General features: G+C 39.7%; 1 protein-coding gene across 1 annotated transcript; it reads left to right on the plus strand.

Moving 5' to 3' along the window:
- The first annotated feature begins 86 nt into the window (after nt 1-86).
- PSMA5 (proteasome 20S subunit alpha 5) lies at nt 87-24,533 on the plus strand. The gene is made up of 9 exons (XM_028101928.2): nt 87-233; nt 4,374-4,440; nt 11,258-11,384; nt 13,627-13,694; nt 14,806-14,913; nt 15,055-15,113; nt 15,890-15,992; nt 17,222-17,308; nt 24,287-24,533. Exons 1-9 carry the CDS (start codon nt 205-207, stop codon nt 24,362-24,364), a joined length of 726 nt encoding a protein of 241 aa, XP_027957729.1. The 5' UTR covers nt 87-204; the 3' UTR covers nt 24,365-24,533.
- The last annotated feature ends 905 nt before the right edge of the window (nt 24,534-25,438 follow it).

A 25,438-nucleotide genomic window follows, 5' to 3' on the forward strand; every position in this document is an offset into this window, starting at 1 on the left:
ACGTTGACCCAATCACCTCGGCGGGAACTAAGACCAACCAATAGGAGGCAGGCACAGGAGGGCGGGCTGAAGGGGTCGCGGGCGCACGCGCAGTTGGGAGCAGGGCCTCGATTCTGTGGTGGTGTGGGCGAGCTGGGTGCTGGTGGACTCGTGTTGGCCCTCAAAAACCCCGCGTAGCTGCTGCCACCCTCTCCTGCCCTCACCATGTTCCTCACCCGATCTGAGTACGACAGGTCTGTGCGTCGGGGGAAATGGGGTCAGGGTTATGGGTGGGCAGGACTGGGGCCCGGTCCCGGCCTGGGTTCTGCCGTGTCATGGGGCGCCCCAGGAACCCGAGTCTGGCCGGGCCTGGGGATCTCTTGCCCTCCCTGGCCGCCCGCAGTGATTCCCCAAGCTAGACGCGCGCCGGGTCCTACCGCTGAGTCACTACTAGGTCCTGACTGGGTGCGGAAGCGAGAAGCACCGCTTTGTGCTTGAGGAAGAAGGCTGAGGGGCCGGGACTCTGACCTTTAACCCGGAGAAGTCCAGGGGTCACCCCCTCCCCCGTTCATCATTTCGTGAGGAGTATGACTGCCTTTTTAGAAAATGTGAACGTGTTGCCTGGAAGAAAAAGCAACTAGAGATTCTTTAATGGCTTTCATAATTTCTGCTCCCCTTCTAGGGCAACTACCTCGTTTTCCGTTTCTTAGTCGTGGAAATAGAGCAGCCTTTTCTTTGAGATATAGGAGGGCATGCTGGGATGTATACTTTATGCGAAAGCGCTAAGGCATTCTCAGCTATGCACAGATAGAGTGTGGAGTCTGATTTTGTAGGAACTGGAATTTAGAGTGGTTCTCAAGAGTTTCCTCATCACGCTGATTCCACTAGACCTAGGCTTTTCTGACTCTTTAAGAAGCTTCAAGCAAGTTAGTGTGTGTGTGTTAAGGCCAGATCTGTTTTTCGAAATTAAGGTTGTGAGATTGTTGTATTTATTTAAAAAAAAAATAACACTTTTCAGGGCTTGGAAATGCTGAGTAATATTAAATTGCACATATTTATGCTGTAGACATTTTTACTTTCAGTTTCTGCTTTGGTCAGTTAGGTTTTCACATAACTATGAAAGTTTTGTGTTTGTTTTTTAAGCCGGGAAAGGCAGATTTTTCTTTCCTACTAGGTCCTTAGAAGCTCCATTTTTTTGTCAGAATATATATTGACCCTGTCAAAAGTTTTATCACCTGGAACTACCACTTTTTTATCCTTTTACTGACTCTTAGAATATATATGTGAAGTTTTAAAACTGACAGCTTTTCCTACTGTCCTATAAAATGACTATTAGTATTTATCTTCCCAAGCATTAAAAAGAATTATCTTTGGGTCATAGAATTTTGAGTTAGGGTGTGTATGATAGAAATTGTTATTGTCAGAAAGCCTTTATTAAGGTTTTGTGATCCTTTACTTAGCTTCCTCAACGATTGCTTTGTGTTATTTTCATTTTTGTATCTTCCCAAGAATACCTAAAATACAGCTTTTTAAAATTCACTTAGCTAATATACTTGAATGCTTGCTGTGTATAAGGCACTGTTCTAGTTGCTGGCCATACAGCAGTGAACAATATCAAGATCCTTGCTCTCATGTGGGAGACTGTCTTTTAAAGAACTATTTACAAAAATAACTGTAGTGTGAGTCAGAGTGTATTCATGTCATTAGAGAAATTCAGATCAAGTACTATAGAAGTTTTGTTGAGAGAGATTGCACTCAGTATTGGGGATCATTGAAAACTTTGAAAAAGAACTGGTATTTATACTGAGTCTTGAGAAAGAGTAAGATTTTAATAAATATGGACTGTGAGAGTCAGTAGTTTTGAGGCCAAGAATATAGGATGCACAAAGGAGGAACAATGGGAAAGCACAGTGAATGGGAAAATTCTGTTCTGTATGGCACATGTGATGCATGTATGGGAATGGTGAACTATGGGAAAAACAGGTTGGTGCTAGATATTGAATGGTTTTTTTATGTGTGGTTATGGAGTTTGGGTCTTACTCTTTAGGCAGCCATGTGCTATTAATTTTCGTTTTAAGAAGATGTGTTTTGCAGAGATTATTTGACTGGAATAGAAGAAAGAGTGAGTCAATACCAGTTAGAAGGCTATTATAATAGTTGGGTGAAAGGTAATGAGGGCGTTGAGCATGAAAGAAGAGTGTTGAGTTACTATGTGGGAGGAATTGATGTGACTTGGCATATTAATATGGGAGATGTCCCCATCATTTCTCCCGAAATGAGTCAAATCATTCAGAACTTTCTAGCTTGGAGAACTGGGAGATTGGAGATGTTTTGAAATAAAAATGAATGGCAGGAGATGGAGCCGATTTTGCAAGGATGGCTGGATTTAAAGAGATATTTCAGATTGGAAAATGTTGAGTATTCGGTGCTAATGATATCCAAGTAAAAATGCTCAGGAGGCAATTAGTCAGGGAAGAGGTCAAACTGGTAATAGAGATTTGAAAGTAGTTGGTACTTAGTGTAAATGAAACAACCCAGGGAAACAGTAAAGTTTGAGCAGAGGGCCAAGAGCAGAGCCCACGTTAGAATGTAGTAATACCTCACTAGGATGAAGTGCTTGAATTAGAGTGAAAATACTATATTCACATAATACTTTACACATTTCAAAGTTCTTTCCTACTCTATGCAATTCAATATTATCTGTAACAGAGGCAGCATAGGTTTTGTTTTTTGTTTTTCATTTGAGGCAATTAAAGCTAGTTGCAGAACTAGAACTTAATTCCAGGTCTTCTGTCCTTACTTTTCACTCAGTGATTTTTAAAAAAAATTGTTCCTGGGATGCCTGGGTAGCTCATTTGGTTAAGCATCTGACTGGGCTCAGGTTATGATCTCAGGGTTCTGGGATTGAGTCCTGAGTCAGGCTCCCCACTCAACATGGAGGAGTCTGCTTGTCCCTTTCTTGTTCCTCTCCTTCTGCTCCAGCCCCTGCTCATGCTCTCTTTCTCTCTCTCTCAAACAAATAAAATCTTTTTTTTTTTTTTAATTGTTCCTTACAGGTCATAACTTTTTTTTTTTAAAGATTTTATTTATTCATTTGACAGAGAGAGCACAAGCAGGGGGAGTGGCAGGCAGAGGGAGAGGGAGAAGCAGGCTCCGGAGCCTGATGTGGGACCCGATGCCAGGACCCTGGGATCATGACCTGAGCTGAAGGCAGATGCTTAACCAACTGAACTACCCAGGCGCCCCGAGTTCTGAACTTTTTAAATGACCTCTGGGACAAGGGGGATACTGGGATTGTGGGATTCTCCTTTCACTTCTGATTTAACCCAGAGTAATAATTCCCAGAGGCAGTATGGTAGAATAGTTAAAAGCTTGGACTCTGCAGTCACATTGCCTAAATTCTAAATCCACCTCTACTTCTTATATGCTGAGTGACTTTGGGTAAATTACTTAACCTCTTTGTGTCTCAACTGTGAAATAGTTTCATAGGATTATTTTGAGGATTAAATGAGTTAAGTCATTTAGAGGTTTATAGCAATGCCAGGCATATAGTAGGTGTGCAGTAAATGTCAACTTGTATTATTACCTGTTTTATATTTGGGGCTATATATAAAAATTTTTTTGAAGAAAGTGTTTGCTAAAACAGATTTGAAAATGCTGTATTATATATCATATTACATGTTACAAAATCCAAACTCCATAAACCAGGAATCATAACTATTTTCATTCACTTGTTCAAGTATTTTTGAAGTATTCATTGTGTGCTGAAAACTTTTATAGCTGAGACCATGACTGATGCCACTTCTTCATAGTGATTTCCAAAAGAATGGAGCAAAGAAAGGTGGGGAAGTGTTTTGGAGAGAAAAAGAAGTCTGGCATATAATTGGTATAAATATGTATGGAATAAATAAACTAGCTTAGGCTTTAGGAACTGCACAGATTATCAGTCTCTTAAGATACCAGTCCTAATTCATAGAAATAGAGAAATGTACCTGTAACTGACTTTGACTGAAAAGTAAGATATTAACAGCAAATGTATGTAATGGGAAGAGGATAAGGATAAATGCTTATTTTCTTGGGAATTGCCTGGTAGTTTTGGGGCATGAATTTACTGAAGGAATTGCAGATTGATTCAGGATTGAGACAGAAGGCCACCTCTTCTCATTTGGTCAGTTTGAAGTCTCCGGGAGTAGGACAGAAGTATTCCACACATAAGTTCCATTTTCTTGAAAAACTGTTAAATGTACAAAAAAATAGCTCCAGATTGTTGTGGGTGAAGGAGAATAATGACAACATGCACATCTTGTAGCCATTTGAGCTAGATGTTAGGGAACTTGAGTTTTGTTTACGCTTATTTTTTCTGACAATTTTTAATACTTTTTTTTAAATTATAGGGGCGTGAATACTTTTTCTCCTGAAGGAAGATTATTTCAAGTGGAATATGCCATTGAAGCTATCAAGGTATAGTATCAAGTGGCAAGTTTTTGAAATTTCATGGCAACCTAATGCTTTGCTGGCAGAACATTTGGAGTAAATGTGTTTTAGCTCTTTTTTTTAGAAAATATTCTTTATCTCCCTTTAACCAACTACTAACCATTTTATTTTTTTAAGATTTTATTTATTTATTAGAGAGAGAGCGCACACACAAGCTGGGGGAAGGGCAGAGGGAGAGGGAGAAGCAGACTCCTTGCTGAGCAGGGAGCCCTACAATGGGGCTTGATCCCAGGACCCTGAGATCATGACCTGAGCCGAAGGCAGACACTTAACCTAGTGAGCCACCCAGCACCCCTACTAACCATTTTAATAGCAATTTCCATCTCATTCCTAAAACCTTTTGAACAGATAACTGCTTCATAATTATGTAGCTTTTTCTCAATGGGGCTGGAGGGACATGCTTGTGTTCTTAATCTTCTTGGCTATAAAGAGAGGAGTATAGAAATCTAGAGTTAGCATCTGGAGATATTTTGAACATATCATTTAACTGATCACCTGTATTCTTATTAGTAAAGTTGTGGATTTTTACTAGACACTTTCAGGACTGAATAAGAGATGTGTCTTGTTATCTAGTAACAAAATCAAATAGTTCCAACCAGTATTAAGAAAAATAGTAAGTAAGCTGTCAGTACTTAAACTTCGTTATCACATGAGATGTGCATTTGTTGAATTATGGATAATCTAAATTCTGATATAGATTGTCCAGGGTAAGGTCCAAGGCATCAGTATTTTTAAGGATTCCCTCAGTGATTCCGATATCTAGCAAGGTTTGAGAATCCCTGATCTAGTCCAACCCTTTACCCTGTGCTTCAGAATATTTTCTCCCAAGATGGCTCATTTCTGTTACAAAACAATTCATAATGGTTAAGAAATTTATCCTTGTATTGAATGAAAAGTCTCGCTTCCTGAAGTTTCCTTCATTTGGCCCTAGTTTTGCCCTTGAACCATACCGGACATTGAAACCTTCTCCAAAGACAGTTCCTTGCATAATTGAAGAGAGCTACTGTGTTTCTATCTAAGTTACTTATTTTAGAAAGAATGTATGGTTTTATGAGAATCTGGAAAAGGGCAAAAGAGATTTCGATTAGTTGAAGACATAGAAATAAAAGTGGATGCACTATGGTAGGTGGTGGGCCAGCTACAAGTGCCTGTCTCTGTTTCTGATCATGTTTGCCCTGTATTGAAACCATACAGTACTATGAAGTATGAAACTATCAAGCTGTGGCATTTATTTTGAGCCTCTAGAGACAACAGTCCCACCCAGATGTGCAAACCAAGAATAAGCCTCAGTTTTTTGGGGTTTCTCCTTTAAGCTCCTTACTGCTAGTGATTTCCAGATTGCTTAAAGATAATTAGATAGCATCTGATCTCTAGCCTTATGTTGGACTAAGATAGAAATAGCCATGTGGCCCTTAATAGATGTGACTTAACCTGTGTGAAAATAACCTGGTTGTTGCCTTGACAACTTATGAGTTGTCAATGAGAAAGCAATTTGATAACTTTAAGTATTCAGTAGTATGAAAGGAGATGGAGAAATGACTAAGAATGGCTGACAAGTAGAAATTATCATTTAGAGGTATTGTATGGATGGCATGGGTGAGATACAGCCAGCAGAAGTGGAAAAAAATTGCCTTTAGAGTAGGTTTTTTGGGGAAAGGAAGGATAATCTGTGGCAGTATCAAAATTACCATATTATACGGAGCATCTGGTCATTGGTTACTATGAGTTATACTAAGGAAGTACTACATAGAATCAATTCAAATGTTCTCTCACTTCTCTTCTCCATTTCCCCCATCCCTACCAAGCGGTGGGGTGAAGTTTAGGCAGAACTGTAATACTGAAACATCTGGGGGTAAATGTAAGTGTTCAAAAGAAAATTATCTTGATTTTGATGTATTTTATAAAGTAGACTGTCTTGAAAATATTAACCCTTTTTTTGGAGTGGAAGCTTAGGAAGTTATTTAAGTTGGAGGCCAAATTGAACAGGCTGAGAATTTATTCTTGTAATATGAGAATGGTTCATCCACAAAATAATTATAGTACCCAGGGACTATTTCCATTTTGGACCAGATAATTCTTTGTTCGGGGACCATCCTGTGCAAGGTAGAATGTTTAGCAGAATCCCTGGCCTCTACCTGTTAGATACCAGTAGCACTCAGTTTCCAACTGTGACAACCAAAAATGTCTCCAGACACATGTCCTCTAGAGGGTAAAATGGGTCCCTGGTTGAGAACAACTCTGCTAGATAAAATTTAAAAGTAGGTATGAATTCTGTCCTGCTCTGTTCAGTTGGAGATTTAAGAGCAATACACAATACATAAAATAACTAGAGAACAACTAAGTGCCAAATAAATTCTCTGATAATATATTTTCTCATTAAAAATTTCATTCTTAAGGCATACCTGTATGTAGTTTTAGAGTCAAAAGATAAAATAATTATATAAACTTTGTAACAAAAACAGCAATCCCTGAGGACTGCCCCCTTCACCTTCAGCTTCCCAAAGGCAACACTTTAAAGTCTTTTAGCTGATAATTTTCTTGGCATTTACTTCCGTATTTCTAGCGCAGACTTACATATTTTTGTTTTGTTTTACTTAGGCATTATCCACAGACTTTATATTATGGAGAATGATGATTTCTGCCCCCACTGACACATGTAGAGAGACAGGCAGACAGATACCCCACACACATACAATTTCCTAGTGGGGTGGTGGTAAGGCAACCCACACTATATGATATATATCATAATTTTGTAAGATCATTAGTCAACATTTATATCAGTGTGACTATGTAAATGCCATTCACAGCTGAGCCATTTTTCCATTTCTGCACAATATTTTCCTGGGAGTTCAGAACTCTCTTTTTAAAAACATTTGCTTAATTTACTATATGAATGTCATAAAATCATCCCCAAAGTCTCTCCAGGTTGTATATATCTTCTCAAAACATCCAGGCACATTAAATATCCTATTAAAGATTCTTAAATAGGGGTGCCTGGTTTTTTTTTGTTTTGTTTAGAATTCTTTTTTTTTAAGATTTATTTATTTGACAGAGACACACAAAGAGAGGGAGCACAAGCAGGGGGAGTGGGAGAGGAAGAAGCAGCCTTCCCGCTGAGCAGGGAGCCTCATTCAGGACTTGATCCCAGGACTCTGGGATCATGACCTGAGCCGAAGGCAGACGCTTAACGACTGAGCCACCCGGGCGCCCCTGGGTGGTTCAGTTAGTTAAACATCCGACTCTTGATTTCAGCTCAGGTCATGATCTCAAGGTGGTGGTATTGAGCCCTGAGTCAGCCTCTGCATTCATCAGGGAGTATGCTTGAGATTCTCTCCCTCTGTACCTCCTCTTTCTTGCATGTGCACACTCTTTCTCTCTCTCAAACAAATCTTAAAAAAAAAAAAAAAGACCCTTAAATATGTCTTTGAACCTTCTCACCTGCTCCAGTCTGGACTAGATCTCTGGGCATACTGCCTAGCTGTATATACTCAGGATATTCTGTCAGCATCATCCTAGCAATTCCTTTTAACTCCCTCTTGTGTTAGCTCCTATGTGTCATCCTTTTTTCTTTTCATGTATTCCTTCAATTTGGTAAAGGTTCTCCAGTAGTTTCATAAGAAAGTATTTTTAATTTCCAAACTCTTAACGTTTTTTCCTTTTTCTTATTAGTGGCCTAGTCTTGTCTTGTGGATGAAATATATTCTTTTTCTTTAAGGATTTTTAAAAAAGATTTATTTATTGAGAGAGAGAGAGAGTGGGGGGAGGGGCAGAGGGAGAGAATCTCAAGCAGACTCCCTGCTGAATGCAGAGCCTGACTCAGGGCTCAATCCCAGGACCCCAAGATCACGACCCAAGTCAAAGGCAGACATTTAACCGACTGAGCCACCCAGGTGCCCCAAGAATTTTTTTTTTTTTAAGTTTTCTTTTGATTTTTTTCCTTCTTGGTTAGATTCCTTTCTTCCTTCCTTCCTTCCTTCCTTCCTTCCTTCCTTCCTTCCTTTCTTTCTCTTTCTTTCCTTTCCTTTCCTTTCCTTTCCTTTCCTTTCCTTTCCTTTCCTTTCCTTTCTCTCTCTCTCTTTCTTTCTTTCTTCCCTTCCTCCCTTCCTCCTTAGTTTATTTATTTAAGTAATCCCTACACCCAATGCAGGGCTTGAACTCAACAACCCTGAGATCAAGAGTTACATGCTCTTCCAACTGAGTCAGCCAGGTGCCCCAAACTGATTAGATTTTTTAGAGCTGTGGTTTTCAAGCTGCAAGTGTTGACCCATTGGTAGTCATTGAAATCAATTTAGTGGATCACGGAAGCATTTCTTTTTGAGTGGAATAGAACAGGAGATATTAGAATGCCTTGCTCATAGTGTTGGTGAGTGTTTCATTGTATTTTTTCCCATGTTGTTTCTGTTACATTTATTTGTATCTTTTTGTGTTTTGATCATGATACAAAATATATTTCTTAATGTAGATTTTGTAGATTTCAAAAAGTGAAAACCACTGCTCCAGAGAAAACTGCCCCTTCTCATATCATGCCTGAAGGGTGTTTCGCCTACTAGCTTCTGAGAACTGGATGGGGAAAGAAGGCTGAGGTTCTTAACATTAAGCTTGTCAATTTTTACTTAACACCCCTGTTTCCACTCTAATACTCCTGTTTTTGACTGTGCTTAGTGTTTCCCAATCCAAAGACCACCCTGTTTTATACTCTCCAGAGTCTTCTACAGGAGTTGGGGTGCAGACCATCATCTAGCTTTACAGCACAGGGGAGGGGATCTGGAAATCTGTTTCTTAGGTAGACATTGAACTGATCTTGCAATTTTTAGTTCCTGTTACTACTGCCAACGGTCCTTGATGCCACCATTTCCTTTTTTGAGGGTTCTATGATATAAATTACATTGTTTCTTGATTTTCTTTACTACTTTAGGATTCAGAATTCTCAGGTCTGCAAAGTAAATTATCACTAACCCATCTTCTTTTTTCGAAATTTCGTTGCTGTGTCTTTGCCCATTTTCTTTATCCTAGTATATTTGTGCATCCCCACTTCCCCCGGCCCCACTGTCCTTTAATCTTGTACTATTGCCAGGCTGGGGGAAGGAGTAGAGCTAATGTGTGTGTTCGGTCTACATCTTTAACTAGAAGTATGAACACTCATTTTTTTTTTTTTACACAAAATTCTTAACAGTTCATCTCCTATAGTTATGCATGTAAACACCGATTAAGAAAATATATAAGGGGCGCCTGGGTGGCTCAGTTAGTTAAGTGTCTGCCTTCAGCTCATAATCTCAGGGTCCTGGGATTGAGCCCCATATTGGGCTCCTTGCTCAGCGGGGAGCCTGCTTCTCCCTCTCCCTCTGCTGCTCCCCCTGCTTGTGCTCTCTCTGTCAAGTAAATAAATAAATAATCTTTTAAAGAATGAAATCCTAAAACAGTGAACTTTAAAAAAATATATAATAAAAAGCTGGTATATACATTTAAAAACACTTATAAGGTCACAACTTTACACATTTGAAAAATAATACGTCTGTGTATGAGACATGATCATTCAGTGTACAAACATGTTAAACATCTTATGCATAATGATTCATGGAATTCTTTGGACTCCTTTGCAATAACAGGTTCCAGGAGTCTGATGATTGCACTGGCAGGCATTGCTTTGTAGGACTAACTAAATAATGGAAATTCAGAGGAAAGAGCACATTTAGTCATCAAAGGCTTTATGAATGGTGGGTGGAATTTGAATTTTTAGCATGCTAAAGAGCTTGAACTTGATCCAGAGAGAAGATTGTATTCCAAGGGAAAGAAGGCATGAGCAGAGGTGTGAAGGTAGGGGATAATATGGCATGAGAAAATGGGTTGGGCTATACCTGGTGGATTTTGTTGGAGAATAATGAGTAATAAAGTTGGCAGAGAAAAAGTGAGATTAGGTTTTGAGGACTCTGGAAGCTTATGTGGATTTTATGTTACAGGCAATATAGGGAGATGTTAATTCTTCAGAGAAGAAGTATAATGAAAATAGCACTTTATTAAATCAGTCAGGCCATAACATGAAATATACATTTAGAGAGAGATTAAGTTGGGGAGCCTAAGTAGGAGGCTGTTGATGTAATCTAGGCATATAAGAAGAGTGACTAAATTTGTTACTCATTTATTATGTGCCAGGCACAATCTTAAGTGTTTTATATATTAACACATTTACTCTTCTTGATGTATTTTATAGATAAACAGACATAGAGGGATGGTGACTAGGATGGTGTCATGGAGATGGGGAGATGAAATTAAGCTATATTGTGAACTGCTAGTGACCTCAAAAGATTATTTTTATGTTGTTGGTGGTGTTTATGTTTCTTCTTTTCTTGTCTCCCTCCCCGCCTTTTTTTTTTAAGTACATTACTTTTTTGGAGGTCATGTTGTAGATTTGAGAAATACTACCTTTTGGGACAGGTCAAGATAGCAGAGGTGAAAAAAAAACATTCAAGTTTTATTACTTTTTTGCCCACTATGTTTAGAACTTTAGACTCTGCTAGTCCAAAATACTGGCATTAAAGTTGATCATGTTCCAGGTGTTTTCAAGAACTTAGTGAACTTTGTCTTTAGAAGAACAAAATTCTATAAATCAGTGCTCTTGCCGTTGATAGGAATAGTACATTACTTATTAGGGTGCTGCTTATTCTCTGCATGCTAGGTATGGCTGAATGAAGCTTTTATCTTGTGAAGTTATTCAGAGAGATTCCTGGTGAGTATGTGAGACTGTTCTTTGACCTGTACATGATAACCATAATGCATTTCTTTTTAGCTTGGTTCTACAGCCATTGGGATCCAGACATCAGAGGGTGTGTGCCTAGCTGTGGAGAAGAGAATTACCTCCCCACTCATGGAGCCAAGCAGCATTGAGAAAATTGTAGAGATTGATGCTCACATAGGTAAGGAGTAGGGGAAAGCTGTTCTGTAGGATCTGGCTTGGGTCAATTAATCTTTGGTGTTCCAAGGAAGATGTATTAGAGGAACATCTTATCCCCTTGTTAGCTATTATTTTTCAGGTAGTAGGCCAGTCAGTGTGCATAATGTAGAGCTCACCTACTCCCAGAAGTTCCTTTCTCCTTCAAATTTAGACTTGGCAAATGCAATGGTTGTTGAAATATGTAAAGGTTAAATCATAGGCCAGCTCCCTATGATTGTTGGGTCTTCAGTGATGCATAATGTTAGTCCTGGTAGGAAACCACCAGGAGCAGAGGATTATGTGGAAAACTAGAGATATCTGCTGAAAAGAGGACTTCTTAAAGATCTTTAGGGTGACTAAGGGTCAGAGAGCATAAGACTATTAGACTGAGCAGATCAGTCCTCTTCCTCTGTTTTCAGATTTATGTTTTTACTCCCTGCCCCCCCATCCCCCACCGACTCCCCAGCACTCCTTTTCTTGGTCTCTTTAAATTCCCCTGCCTTAGCTTCTGGCATCACTGTAGCTTTACAGGGTGAGTAGTTCTGCTTATTTATAGTGTGACATTTTAGTTGGCTGTCCAGATTTTCTTAACCTACTAGTCATCTTATTGATGAAACATCAGTAAAATAATTACTTGAAGCCCTCAGAATCAAATGCCATGGTGACTCTGTGAGCTTGACATTATTTCTTTCATAGATAGAGAAACTGAGATTTAGTATTTTAAGATTAGAATATTGTGGCTGCTTTATTTCAAGTCACCTGTCTTTTGGAGATAGAGCAGTGTCACTTCATTCAGCAATTTGAGAACCTACTGTGTGCCAGATAATGCTAGTCAGCAGGGATACAGAGAGAAATGAGACATAGTCCTCGTCTTTCAGAAGCGTATAGCCTAATAGTGGAGGTGGACATGTAAATAAGTAAATGCAATTCAGTGATGTAGGTAGGTATTAAGAAAGGCTGTAGTATGTGTTTAGTAGGGGTACAAAGGAGAAAATAGTTTTGTGTGGGGCCAGTGGTAATGGGTATTCAGAAAAGGATTCCATAAAGGTGAAGCTTGAACTGAGTTGAAGTGTAAAAGATCAGGAAGTGTTCACCAAACAAACAAGTGTCTGGGTATAGCAAGGGAGACTCTCTGGTTAGAGGGAATAGAAATGAGCAAACCCTTGATGGTGTAAAATGTGGAATACCCTGGCACAAGCAGTATGACTGGGAGGTGGACTGTAGCAAGAAGTGAGTCTGGGATCAGACAGTTGGAAATCCTTTTTACCATGCTAAAGAGCTTGAATTTGATCCTTTTGCATTGATGAGAAAGAGCTTAAGCATTGAGGTAATATGATCAGATTAGTATTTTAGAAAGACCATTCCGATAACAAGGTTGCAGGTAGAGTGAAGGGAGCTGAGATTAAATGTAAGGAGACCAGGTAAGAAATTTGCTTTAATCCACATGGAGATGATGAGGGCTTTAACCAAAGCAATAGCCAGAGAATGGAAAAAGTAAGGATTAATGCCAGACATGTTAATTCAATAGAGACTGATAGAATTTGAGATCTAATTGGTTGTGAGGGTCAAGGAGTCTAAAAGGGAAAGAACTTGATTTGAGTTGGTGTTATGTCCAAGTAGATATATTAAGGGAGTCATTTGGCTTTATAGGGTTTGAAATGTGGGAACAAGGCTTAGGCTGGCAATACAAATTTTGAGTCATGGTGTATAAAGTAAAAGCCATAACCTTGGCGTCTTGGACCTTTAGGCAAACTTTCTCTCTAAACTATTTGGTTTGTATTTGGTCAGGGAGGTGAAAAAGCTTTTGATTTTATCCTAGGGTCTTCCACTATAGCTCATAGTAAGATGGTTATTTTTTATCTTAATTTCTTCTGTTGGGATGTTATTGTTCACTTAGTTTGAAAGTGCATTGTGGTCTACAAAAAGTGCTAAAGGGATGTTTAAGGATTTAATGTGGAAATTCATGTTTGGCTGCTCTTCTCTGTCTTCTATCATAATTAATATTGGGCTTCTATGTTATTGTGGATGTTTTTTATTTATAATATAATTATACTTGTGTTCAATACAGATAATCAAATAATTTCCCATCTTACCTCTTGGGTATATTGCTATGGGATTGCTATGTGGCTGTCATGGTTCCATTCTAGTATTTCAGTATTTCCTGAGTGGATGAAAGAGTCCTGCAAGGATTTGGCCCCTGGGTCACTATTGCTTTTACATTGCAGGTTGTGCCATGAGTGGGCTAATTGCTGATGCTAAGACTTTAATTGATAAAGCCAGAGTGGAGACACAGGTAAAATTAGCATCATCTCTCCTTTCTCCCATGATGCTTGAGTTTCTTGTTAAATGATGATATAGCTGCCTGAGCTGTATTGCAGGTTATCTGTGTCAACATCAGATGTAGCTCTTGGGAGTGATTTTGGGTAGAATCCCTAGTTTATAACTTTCTGAGGTTTGGAGTCTAGCCATTCAACCATTGCAGCTTTAAGGAATCCCTGGCAAATAGTGCTGACAGTCTCTTGCTTCGTTTTGATTTGCCGTATATAAAGCAAGCTTTGCACTGCATTCTGTTCCCTAATTGACTTTCTGTGGGAGCACCATAGCAGGAAGTGGATGTAGCTAAGGGATATTCTACCCTAACTGCCTTTGGTGTTGGGCTTGTAAATAACAGCTCTCCTGTGGCAAGTAATGTTAGTACCAGGTGACAAATACTGGTCAGGAATACTGATATTTTCTGCTTGGAGAGTAGACCAGTAAGGAAAAAAAAATACCTGATTTGTAAAATTTTTTGCACTTATTTTCAACTTCGCTGTCAGTACTTAATGTAAAAGTAAATCATTAATTTAAACACCAACACAATGATGTTGTAGGGTCTTTGAGGGAAAGTGGCACTTAGCTGTTAGCATTCACTTTGTGAAAAGACTAAGCTTGGTGCTGCGAGGGGTTGACTCTGATTTTCAGTGGAGTAATCCTCTAGTCTGTTGTTGCTTAGAGTCCTTTTGATCAGAGTTTATTTCCAGAGCTATTTCTCTTTCTTTCATGTAGTCCCAAGCATTCAAGTTTAGTATTAAGGAAAACACAATGGAGCTGAGCATTCAGTTTGCAACCGTAGTTCACAGGGATGTGTGTAGTGAGATGGTGGGCTGCTTTAATGCTTTTCTCATTTAAAAGGTAGACCATTTAGGGGCACCTAGGTGGCTCAGTTAGTTAAGCGTCCAACTCTTGATTTCAGCTCAGGTTATGATCTCAGGGTTGTGGGGCATTGTGCTTTGCGTTCAGTAGAGAGTCTGCTTGAGATTCTCTCTCCCCCTCTGCCCCCACTGCACATGCTCGCTCGTGCTCAAATAAGTAAATCTTAAAAAAAAAAAAAAGAAGAGGTAGACCGTGTTTTGCTCTTCTTCTAGAACCATTGGTTCACCTACAATGAGACAATGACAGTGGAGAGTGTGACTCAGGCTGTGTCCAATCTCGCTCTACAGTTTGGAGAAGAAGATGCAGATCCAGGTGCCATGGTGAGTGTCGTGTTTGTGTCAAGTTTTCTTGCTGTTCTAAGGGACCTAGGACATTTGTCCTCTGAACCTGCCTTTCCCAGCCCATTTCACCACCTACTTCAATAGCCATTTATCTTAATACCTCTTGTTTTTTGGTTCTAGTCTCGTCCCTTTGGAGTAGCACTGTTATTTGGAGGAGTTGATGAGAAAGGACCCCAGCTGTAAGAATAATTTGCCATTTTTTCCTGCTTTTTTGGTAGAATTATTTTAATTTGGGATGGGGACTGGTTATTTAAATCAACTGAGAAGATTATTGTAGAATTACAAGAAATAAAGGGCTTCTAAATTCTAAAGGTCAATAATTGTGTGCAGTAATTGTGTGCTGTTTATACAAAGACAAATTTGGGGATTCTATGAAGAACTCCCCCTTTTGGCACCACTGCTAATTCTGGAAAGAATTAAAAGTAACTTGTTACTATAGTCAGGATGTATTTTAGAGCTTTGCTTTAGAATGTTGATTTGATCTTTACTCTCAAGTATTTAGATAGGCATATTTATATCTCTTATAATTTATTAGTTTAAACACCTTTTATTTATTTTTATTTTTTAATTTTTTTAAAGATTTTTTTAACTTAATTTATTTGACAGAGAGAGAGAGAGCGAGAGCAGGAACACAGGCAGGGGGAGTGGGAGAGGGAGAAGCAGGCTTCCTGTGGAGCAGGGAGCCCGATGCGGGTCTCAATCCCAGGACCCTGCGATCATGACCCGAGCTGAAGGCAGACACTTAACGACTGAGCCACCCAGGCGCCCCAGTTTAAACACTTTTTAAAAGATCTGGTTTCTCTAGGCACAGAATGTCTTTTGGACCTGTGCCTTAGTATTTCAGTGGTTTCCTGGCCACAGGGCCAAGCATTTATATTCTACAGTGAGATGTTTGTTTCTTAAAATGCCACCACTCTTCAGCATTTTAATCCCCTTCTGTTGGGGGATTTTGCAGGTTTCACATGGACCCTTCCGGGACCTTTGTACAGTGTGATGCTCGAGCAATTGGCTCTGCTTCAGAGGGTGCCCAGAGCTCCTTACAAGAAGTTTACCATAAGGTAATTGAGCAGTCACAACTTTTATTATTATTTTTTAAATCAAGGTATAATTTACATACAATAAAATGGGCAGACCTTAAGAGTTCATTTCTAGGAGTTTGACAGTTCTATCTACCCTTATAACCACCACCTAAAACAAGATGTAGAACACTTCCCTCACTCCCTAAAATGCTTATCTCCTCTCCAGCCACCCTCTTCCTCCCTGGTAACCATGTCTACCACTAGAAATTAGTCTTGTCTCTTCTTGTCATTTTTATAAATGCATTCATACAGTTTGTATTGTGTGTTTGCCCTTTTTTGTTCAATATATTGTTTTTGTTCAATATACTGTTCCATTCATTTTTTTTTTTAAGATTTTATTTATTTACTTGAGAGAGAGAATGAGAGAGAGAGAGCATGAGAGTGGGGAGGGTCAGAGGGAGAAGCAGACTCCCTGCTGAGCAGGGAGCCCCATGTGGGACTCGATCCCGGGACTCCAGTATTGTGACCTGAGCTGAAGGCAGTTGCTTAACCAACTGAGCCACCCAGGTGCCCTTCCATTCATTGCACTTAATCAGTAGTTAATGCTGAGTGGTATACCATGGTATAGATGTACCACAGTTTGTTTATCCTTTATCTTTACAGCTTTACTTAACAGTTCTTTTTCCTAGTCTGTTTCTTGAAGCAAGTAGGCATTTGGCACTTTTTATCTTGTGGGATGGGAGGGCTTGGTTTTGGGTAACTCGTTGTGGTTGAAGGCTGCCATACTTACCATTCACATGGTTCACACAGGGATACCTGGTTCCATCAACCCCTGGTAATTTTGATTTTTATGTGTGGAAAAAATTGGATTCATGGGTTCAAAACGGTACAAGAACAGATTTGCTAAACCAGTGGGCTACCTTTTTAGATCATTTGGAATTCTGATTCATAGGATATTCCCAATATTATCTTGCTTCTATATTAAAAGAAGATAACTACAGAAGTGTAGCCCTTTCCACTTCTTCAAAATCACTTATATGAAAGTTGGTGACTTGATCTGGTTCAAAATAAGACTTTTTTTTCCTTTGAATAAATGTACTTATTGGCAGTTTACTTGAATTCTAGAGATACTTGTTATGCACTGTACTTACTAAGCTGCTTGATTTATTATTTGCTACGACATTTCTTCAGGGAACTATAGGGGAAATCTTTGAAGGAAAGAGGGATTATATTATAATGGCTATTCTTCTTACCCTTTTTGTTTCAAGTCTATGACACTGAAAGAAGCCATCAAATCTTCACTCATCATCCTCAAACAAGTAATGGAGGAGAAGCTGAATGCAACTAATATAGAGGTATTTTTCTGTTCTGTTGTTCTTTACTCAGATATCATAGCTCCCATTGCTGAAGATTGAATGGATGGAGATAATCGCATTTTTGTATGCTCAGCCCTTCAGAAGTTATTACTATCCTTTGAGTAAGTGGTAACAGCAGAAGACAGAATTGGATGAGTTAAAGAGTGGAAGGGAGGTGGACAAAACAAGAGTGTGCTGCCTTCTCAAGGAGTTACTACTGTCTGCAGAAGGCAACACTAAAGAAAAGGATTTGTCTTTTTAAGGACGAGAAAAGACTTGAAAATACTTTCATAGACTGAGAAGAAACTAGTGTATAGAAAAATGTTAAAAGAAGCAAAAGCAGGGATGCCTGGGTGGCTCAGTTGGTTGAGTGTCTGCCTTTGGCTCAGGTTGTAGTCCTAGGATCCTGGGAACGAGTCCCGCATCGGGCTCCTTGCTCAGCAGGGAGCCTGCTTTTCCCTCTGCCTGCTGCTTCCCCTGCTTGTGCGTTCTCTCTCTCTCTCTCTCTTTCTCACAAATAAATAAATAAAATCTTAAAAAAAAAAGGAAACAAAAGCAGAGGTTAGATAGTGATGGAAAAGTTCTAGAAAGAGGGAAGGCTTAGTACAAATGAAGGAGTTGGTTTTGAAGAGCAGAGCTCATTCAGCTTTATATTGAATACCCATTATATGTCTAGTACTACACTAGATGCCAGGGATATAGACACAGAAAATCCAGTTCCCATTCAGGTAGTATACTGTGTAATATAGGGGACATATAGATAATAACAGCTTGAGGCAGTACTTGTAATCAGAATGGATTGTCACAAGAACACGTAACTTATACTAGGACATTAGGAAAGCTGGCTGGAAGAGGTGATGCTAAAGAAAAGAAGAGAAGGGTATTCCAGGAAGAGGGAACAGCCATGCACAAAGGCTCAAAGATGTAAAATAACATTGTATGTAAAGGGAATTTTTTTTTTTAAAGATTTATTTATTTATTTGAGAGAGCGCTCGCCCGAGCACAAGAGAACACAATGTGGGGAGGGGCTGAGGGAGAGGGAGAATCCCAAGCAGACTTCCTGCTGAGCAGGGAGACCGATGATGAGGGGCTCGATCTCAGAACCCTGAGATCAGTACCGGAGTGGAAACCGAGAGTTGGACCCTTAACCTGCTGAGCCACCTATGCACCCCTGTAAAAGGGAACTTTGAGGGTTTTCTGACTGCTTGGGTGTGAGATAAATGTAAGGTAATGAGATAGAGAGGACATGGGAGAGTTGTGGACCAGATTCTGCCTGCCCTTATTTAGGATGCTAAGAGTAGATGGGAGAAAAGGAGGTAGTGATGAGTGAAGATAGGGTCGGTTTGCAGGTGAATTGGGAGAGAGGTCCTGTATTTCCCGGTGATTGTTTACATCATCTGCTCAGGGTGGGTGAATGCAACAGTAGAATTAAGGAGAATGGGAACTGTTTGGAAGAGTCATTATGGATAGGGAAAAAGGAAGACAGGGATGAGTAAAAGGATTGCTGGGCCATATTAAAATACTAATGGAGAAAAATAATTAAAAAAAAAAACTAGCAGAGGCTGGAATCATCAAACAGATAGTTATAAAAAGTCAGGATAGTAGGCATAGTATGTATGTATATTTCAATTAGACAAAATTTTTCAAGGCAATGCAGCTGTAATCACAAATCCTTAATTAAACCAATCAGCACTTAACCAGGATATTTGTCAGCGGTACTCAGCATAGACTGAGATAATGTATGTTTGGGTAAATCCCTGATGGAGGATTGCTGGTTCAGGGCCTATGAATGTCTTTCCAATAGAGCCAGCTTCCACAGGCTGCAGTGAGAGGGGCAAACTTGGATGCCAGAACAGGGGCTGGTCTAAAGGTGGGAAGGTCTGAGTGGAGTGGGAGAGAGGGGTGGGGGGTTGGGGGTTGCTCCTTGAGCAGTAATGGGGAGAGAAGGGGTTTGGAATGGAAATGGAAAAACTTACTATATAAATACCGTTTTTTCACTTTCTTAGCAAAGATTTTTAAATACTTTCCCTTGCCAGTCTCTGAGACTATCAAGTGCAGCAAATGCAGTGATACCCCCTTCTTGACCCTTAGGAGGGATTTTGTCATATCCTTTCTAGTACTTTGTGTTTCTTGGTACTGAGTGAGATAGGGTCTTGGCGTTTTTGCTGAGACTATCCCCTTCCCACGTCAGAGTAGTTCAGAGGTAGTTCTGTTGATTTCGTAGTGAAAGTTCTCAGGCCTGCCTGGTTCAGCCGAAACTGCAAAGATTTTTAGTTCATTCCGTTTTGGTGTTGCTTTGAAAAGAGCATCAGATGTGTCTCCTTCATATTCTATCATTAACTGCATTAATCCCTGACTATAGTTTTTTCATATTAAAACAAAAGGGCACTTTCACTTGTCCAAGACCATTTACTCCACCAGTACTCTGATGTTTCGAAACCTGGCTGTCCATCAGTCTTTGGAAATGAGGCCCAGAAATCTGTATTTTTTAAGTCTCTTTGGGTGAGTCTGATGGTCAGTCTGAGAAGGTCAGGCATTTGGGAGCCACTGCTCTAGGGCCCATCTCTTTCATCTCTTTTAGGTCCCTGCTCCATCAGTTGTCCCTTGGAACCCCACCCTCTCCTCTACAAAAAAAATTTCCAAGTTGCATCTTTTTTAAGAAACAAAACAGGGGCACCTGGGTGGCTCAGTCGGTTAAGCATCTGCAGCTCAGGTCATGATCCTGGGGTCCTGGGATCGAGCCTCGCATCGGGCTCCGTGCTCAGTGGGGAGTCTGCTTCTCCCTCTGCTCCTCCCCCCTTGTGTCGGAGCTCTCTCTCTTGTTCTCGCTCTCTCAAATAAATAAAATCTTAAAAGAAAAACAAAACAAAATCCACTTTTGTTAACTCCTCCCTCTACCTAGTGTCCTGTCTTTAAAAAAAATCAACTTTTTTGAGATACAGCGTACATCCTGTAAAATGTACCTATTTTAAGTACACAGTTCAGTGAATTTTGACAGATATATAATCTGCCACCTCAATTAAGGTATAGAAATAGAACATTTCTGTCATCCCAGAAAGTGTTCTTATGTCCCTTTTTCGTCAGTTCCTTCCCACTGATCTGCTTTTTGTCCCTATAGATTTGTTTTGGGTGTTCTAGAATTTCATATAAATGGGTCACACAGTATGTGCTCTTTTGTGTCTAACTTCTTTCACTCAGCATAATGATTTTGAGATTCATCCTGTGTGTATCAGTAGTCTGATACATTTTATTGCTGAGAGCTATACCATTCATCCTTTTTTGTAACCTTTATTGCTAGGTCTCTTCTCAGCAGAACCTTATGTTCATTGTCCTCACTGCTTCCTCCCATTTATTCCTCAATTGCTACCATTTGTTTCTGTTCTTAATATTTCCCTGAGACTGCTCTTTGCTAAGATAACTCCTGTTTGTCAGATTTCATGGTCACATTTTAGATGTATTATTTGACCTTTCTGAAGCAGACTACTCGATTTTTTTTTTTTTTTTAATTTATTTGACAGAGACACAGCAAGAGAGGGAACACAAGCAGGGGGAGCGGGAGAGGGAGAAGCAGGCTTCCTGCCAACAGGGCCCGATCCCAGAACCCTGGGATCATGACCTGAGCCGAAGGCAGACGCTTAACAACTGAGCCACCCAGGCGCCCTACTACTCGAATTTTTGACAATTCTAAAACTAAACATTATTTTTCCTGAAAACCATTTCATCTTCTTGTCTTTCTAATCCTGGTTGATGACACCACTGGTGTACCTGTCATTCACAGCAGAAACCTAGAAGATTCTGGCTTCCCCTTTCCCTTCACTGAATTGTTCTCTTCACTGTCTTTGACCACTTAAAAAACTCTCATGTCCGTGCCTCCTCTCCATCCCTACTTCCAGTGCCTTCTTTTGCTCAGGCACTCAGTTTTCTCCTGCCTTGTATTTTTTCAGAGGTTTCCTAACTTGTCTTCCTGCCTATCCTTGCCATCCTTCATTTCATTCCATTTCCCTACCCCCACCCCGCACCGTGCTAGTGAAGTTGATTTTCTAAATTATGTAACTAGTTTTGCTTGTTCTCCACTTAAAAACATCTTTTCTGACTCTTGTCCATAAGATGAATTCCAAACTTCTTTCATGGTATGATGATTTACTATTCTTAAGTCTTAATGTTTAATCTGTTAGGCACCTTGCTAAGCATTTTGCATGCAGTTACCTTTTTGAATCTTCACAGCAACTCTCCAAGGTTGGTATTCCTATTTCCTTTTTACAAAAGAGGAAACTGAGGCTTTGAGAGGGTAGGATCATGCCCAAAATAACAGAATTGGTAAATGGTAGAATCAAAATCTGAACCCAACTGTGATTTGGGGTCCTATACCAAACCAGTGTATACCAGTATAATACACTGTCTTTCCACTCCTCCTCCCCATTTTATCTCCTCACATATGCAACCTCTGCTCTAGCCCCCTTACTTTGTTTTGTAAATACATCATCTTGTTTTATGATTTTATGCATTTGCACATTCAATCTGCCCTTCTGCTCCTCCACTTTTTTTTTTTTAAGATTTTATTTATTTATTTGACAGAGAGAGACACAGCAAGAGAGAAGTAGAAAATCAACTTCAGTAGCACGGCACGGGGTGGGGGTAGGGAAATGGAATGAAATGAAGGATGGCAAGGATAGGCAGGAAGACAAGTTAGGAAACCTCTGAAAAAATACAAGGCAGGAGAAAATTGAGTGCCTGAGCAAAAGAAGGCACTGGAAGTAGGGATGGAGAGGGGGCATGGACATGAGAGTTATTTAAAAGTGGTCAAAGACAGTGAAGAGAACAATTCAGTGAAGGGAAAGGGGAAGCAGGGGGAGTGGGAGAAGGAGAAGCAGGCTTTTCTCGGAGCAGGGAGCCCGATGCAGGGCTCCATCCCAGGACCCTGAGATCATGACCTGAGCCGAAGGCAGATGCTTAACAACTGAACCACCCAGGTGCCCCTGCTCCTCCAACTCAAGGGGCATGTGAGTGACACAGTTGGTTAAGCATCTGACTCCTGATTTCTGTTCAGGTCATGATCTCAGGGTCATGAGATTGAGCCCCACTTTGGGCTCCCCACTCAGCATGGAGTCTGCTTGGGATTCTCTCTCTCCCTCTGCCCCTCCGCCTCTTGCGGGCCTGCGCGCACGCTTGCTCTCTCTCAAATAAATAAATAAAATCTTTAAAAACAAACAAAAAAAAGATACACAACCTAAAAGTTGCTTCTCTTTGAAACCTTCCTTGACTTCCCGTAGGTCACTCCTTTGTGGCTCTACATATGCTTAGCTTTGTTATAACACCTAACATTGAAATCAGCATTTGGCGTCTAGCACCCTTGGTAAATAAGAGATTTTCTTCATCTTTGGATCCCTAGTGCCTAGTACGATTGTAACTAGTACACAAGTGCTTAATAATTATTAATTGAATCTGTGAAAGAAAATATCTGTTTTACCTGCTTCACAGAGGTTGTGTTTTTCTTTTGGTTTGTTGTTTTTTGTTTTGGATTGGTTTGGTTTGGTTTTTTAGATTTATTTCTTTGAGAGAGAGAGAGAGAGCATGGGAGGGGGGTGGAGGGAGAGGGGAGAGTCTTAAGCAGACTCCCAGCTGAGCACAGGGTCCCACATGGGCCTTGATCCCACAACCCATGAGATCATGACCTGAAAATAATAAACATCATGTAATTGGATTGTGCTAATTCTGGCAGTTTTCAAATTATATTAAATATCAGTAATAAATATTACCAAAAATGCCCTAGTATGTTTAATTTTAAGGTCTAAAAAAAAGGCAATATGAGGAAATGACATTTAAAACAAACAAAATAGCTTTTTGGCAAATGTGAAGTGGTACCTGTTGCTCAGTATTGCCCCAAAACATGGGGGACTATGTTATCAACAGAGGTGATGGAAAACTTCGTAGTTTTAGTTAAATTGAAACTAACCATCTTCTGACCCTGGTCTTATTGCTTAAATAGATTATATCTGGACTGTTGGTTATTACTGATATCTGTCAATCACAAATGATTTCCTGTTGTCTGTGTCAATAGAATCCTTTCATTTTCATGGCCAGTCCTTTTATTTTTTATTTTATTTTATTTTTTCTTAAAGATTTTTTTATTTGTATTTGAGAGCGAGCACGAGCTGGGGGAGGGACAGAGGGAGAAGCAGGCTCCCCGCCGATCAGGGATCCCGATGCGGGGCTTGATCCCAGGACTCTGGGATCAAGCCCCGCCGATCAGGGATCCCGATGCGGGGCTTGATCCCAGGACTCTGGGATCATGACCTGAGTTGAGGGCAGATGCTTAACCGCCTGAGCCACCCAGGTGACCCTAATGGCCAGTCCTTTTAAAAAAACAAAGCAAACTTTGTTGTTAAGTTGCCTTATGAACAATTTTAGAGAATACAGTATACCTAATAATAATAATATTTAGTACTTATAATGTAGGCAGTGTTGTAAGCGCTTTACATATGTTATCACATTTAATCTTCACAACTTCTGTATGAGTTAAGTGCTGTTACTATCCCCATTTTTCTGATGGAAATTGAAACAGAGTGGCCAAGAAAACAAAGGTCTCACACACACAAGCTTCACTTGCAAGTCTGTAAATACACTTCTAATATATTTCTAAAGGAATCATTAATAGAAAAAAGTACTGACCCCGTGTAATTTGCTGCTGCTTTTCTGGTCCTTGTTGAAGTAAGTTCAAATAATGACAGTGATGCCAGCCATTTGGTTAACTATTATGTGGGAAATTAACCTCAAAATAGAAAATTTGGTCAATAAGAATTTTTATTTGGGAGTCAGAGAGCTATTTTAGGAACCTGCGGCTGGAAAGGATATCCCTGGGACAGCATACCCCTCAGTTCCTCATGAACAGCTGCATCCCTAACACAGCTTCTCCTGACCTGGTGCTTTCTGCAGAGTAGTGGCGCCCAGCTCGTTAACCCTTCTCTGCTTTCTTTCCAGCTAGCCACGGTGCAGCCCGGCCAGAATTTCCACATGTTCACAAAGGAAGAACTTGAAGAGGTTATCAAGGACATTTAAAGAAGCATGATCCTCAGAACTTCTCTGGGACAATTTCAGTTCTCCTAAATGCTTTTAACTTTTAATTCCAGCTCCTGTTCTTGGAAGATCTTCAGTGTATGTGCATTTTTTTTATGATGTCTGTACATAAAGGCAGTTCTGAAATAAAGAAAAATTTAAAATTTGTTAATAGACTGTTCTGATGCAGTCTTTTGTTTGAAATGCTCATGTTAGGGGGCAAAAAGGATAGTGGTATTAATATCCCTACCCTATCAGAGTATCTATTCTAAAATTGTTCTGGTGTCTGTCTACAACAGAATCAACTATCTCATGAATCCCTTGGTGTTGGCAAATGAACTCAAGCTAGTCCAGCTCCTCCCAGGGATATTAATACCACTGTGAACCCATTTCATTCCTATAGTTTCTCTTGATTAAATAGGTACTTTTGCTGCTTTTCTTATTATGAAGGAGATGTTAACAAATTGACTATAAAAAACATGTTTTGAGGGTTGGAGTTAATTAAGCCAACTACAGTGTTGTCCCAGTTCTGGTGTCTTAATAGGTAATTTGGAAAGAGATTTTCATTTTTAATGAAGTTAACTATAAAAGCTTCCATCTTATGACTCATTGAGATTATTTAAAGAATCAATCTTTTGGAGCCCCAAAATTGGCCATATGAGGTAGATATCATTATACTTCAACAGATGAAGAATCTAAGGCTGTGTGTCCATGGACACAGAAAATTAAGCTGTGGGGACTTGAAATCAGATTTTCGGTTTCATATCATCAACACTTGATTTTACGATGCCAGGTCCTTTGAGCCTGCACACCTACTGAGTAATAGGGAAATCTCATTGAGATTTGAAATGTCTGCACTATCTACAACATGGCTAATCCATATGTGGATAATAGAGAATTGATTGCATATTATCTTCATTGACATTTGTAGGAAGTTGTAGTCCATGATGTCAAAATAAGTTATGATTATTTGAGTAGGTTGAATTAATACTAAATTTCATACTGTGTTTCCATTAAAAAGCAAAACAAAACAACTGTGTTTATGTACATTTGGAAATTGCAATGGCAGGAAACATT

This window comes from Eumetopias jubatus, unplaced genomic scaffold (genome assembly GCF_037043125.1).
Source record: "Eumetopias jubatus isolate StellerSeaLion01/CBP00866 unplaced genomic scaffold, mEumJub1_p1.0 scaffold_4, whole genome shotgun sequence".
Lineage (NCBI taxonomy): Eukaryota > Metazoa > Chordata > Mammalia > Carnivora > Otariidae > Eumetopias > Eumetopias jubatus.

Excerpts from the sequence above, each read along its gene's own strand:
- PSMA5 (XM_028101928.2), top strand. The coding sequence starts at position 205 with ATGTTCCTCACCCGATCTGAGTACGACAG. Across the intron at positions 234-4,373 it reads ACCCGATCTGAGTACGACAG|GGGCGTGAATACTTTTTCTC; the intron begins GTCTGTGCGTCG and ends TTTAAATTATAG. Across the intron at positions 13,695-14,805 it reads AAGCCAGAGTGGAGACACAG|AACCATTGGTTCACCTACAA; the intron begins GTAAAATTAGCA and ends CTCTTCTTCTAG.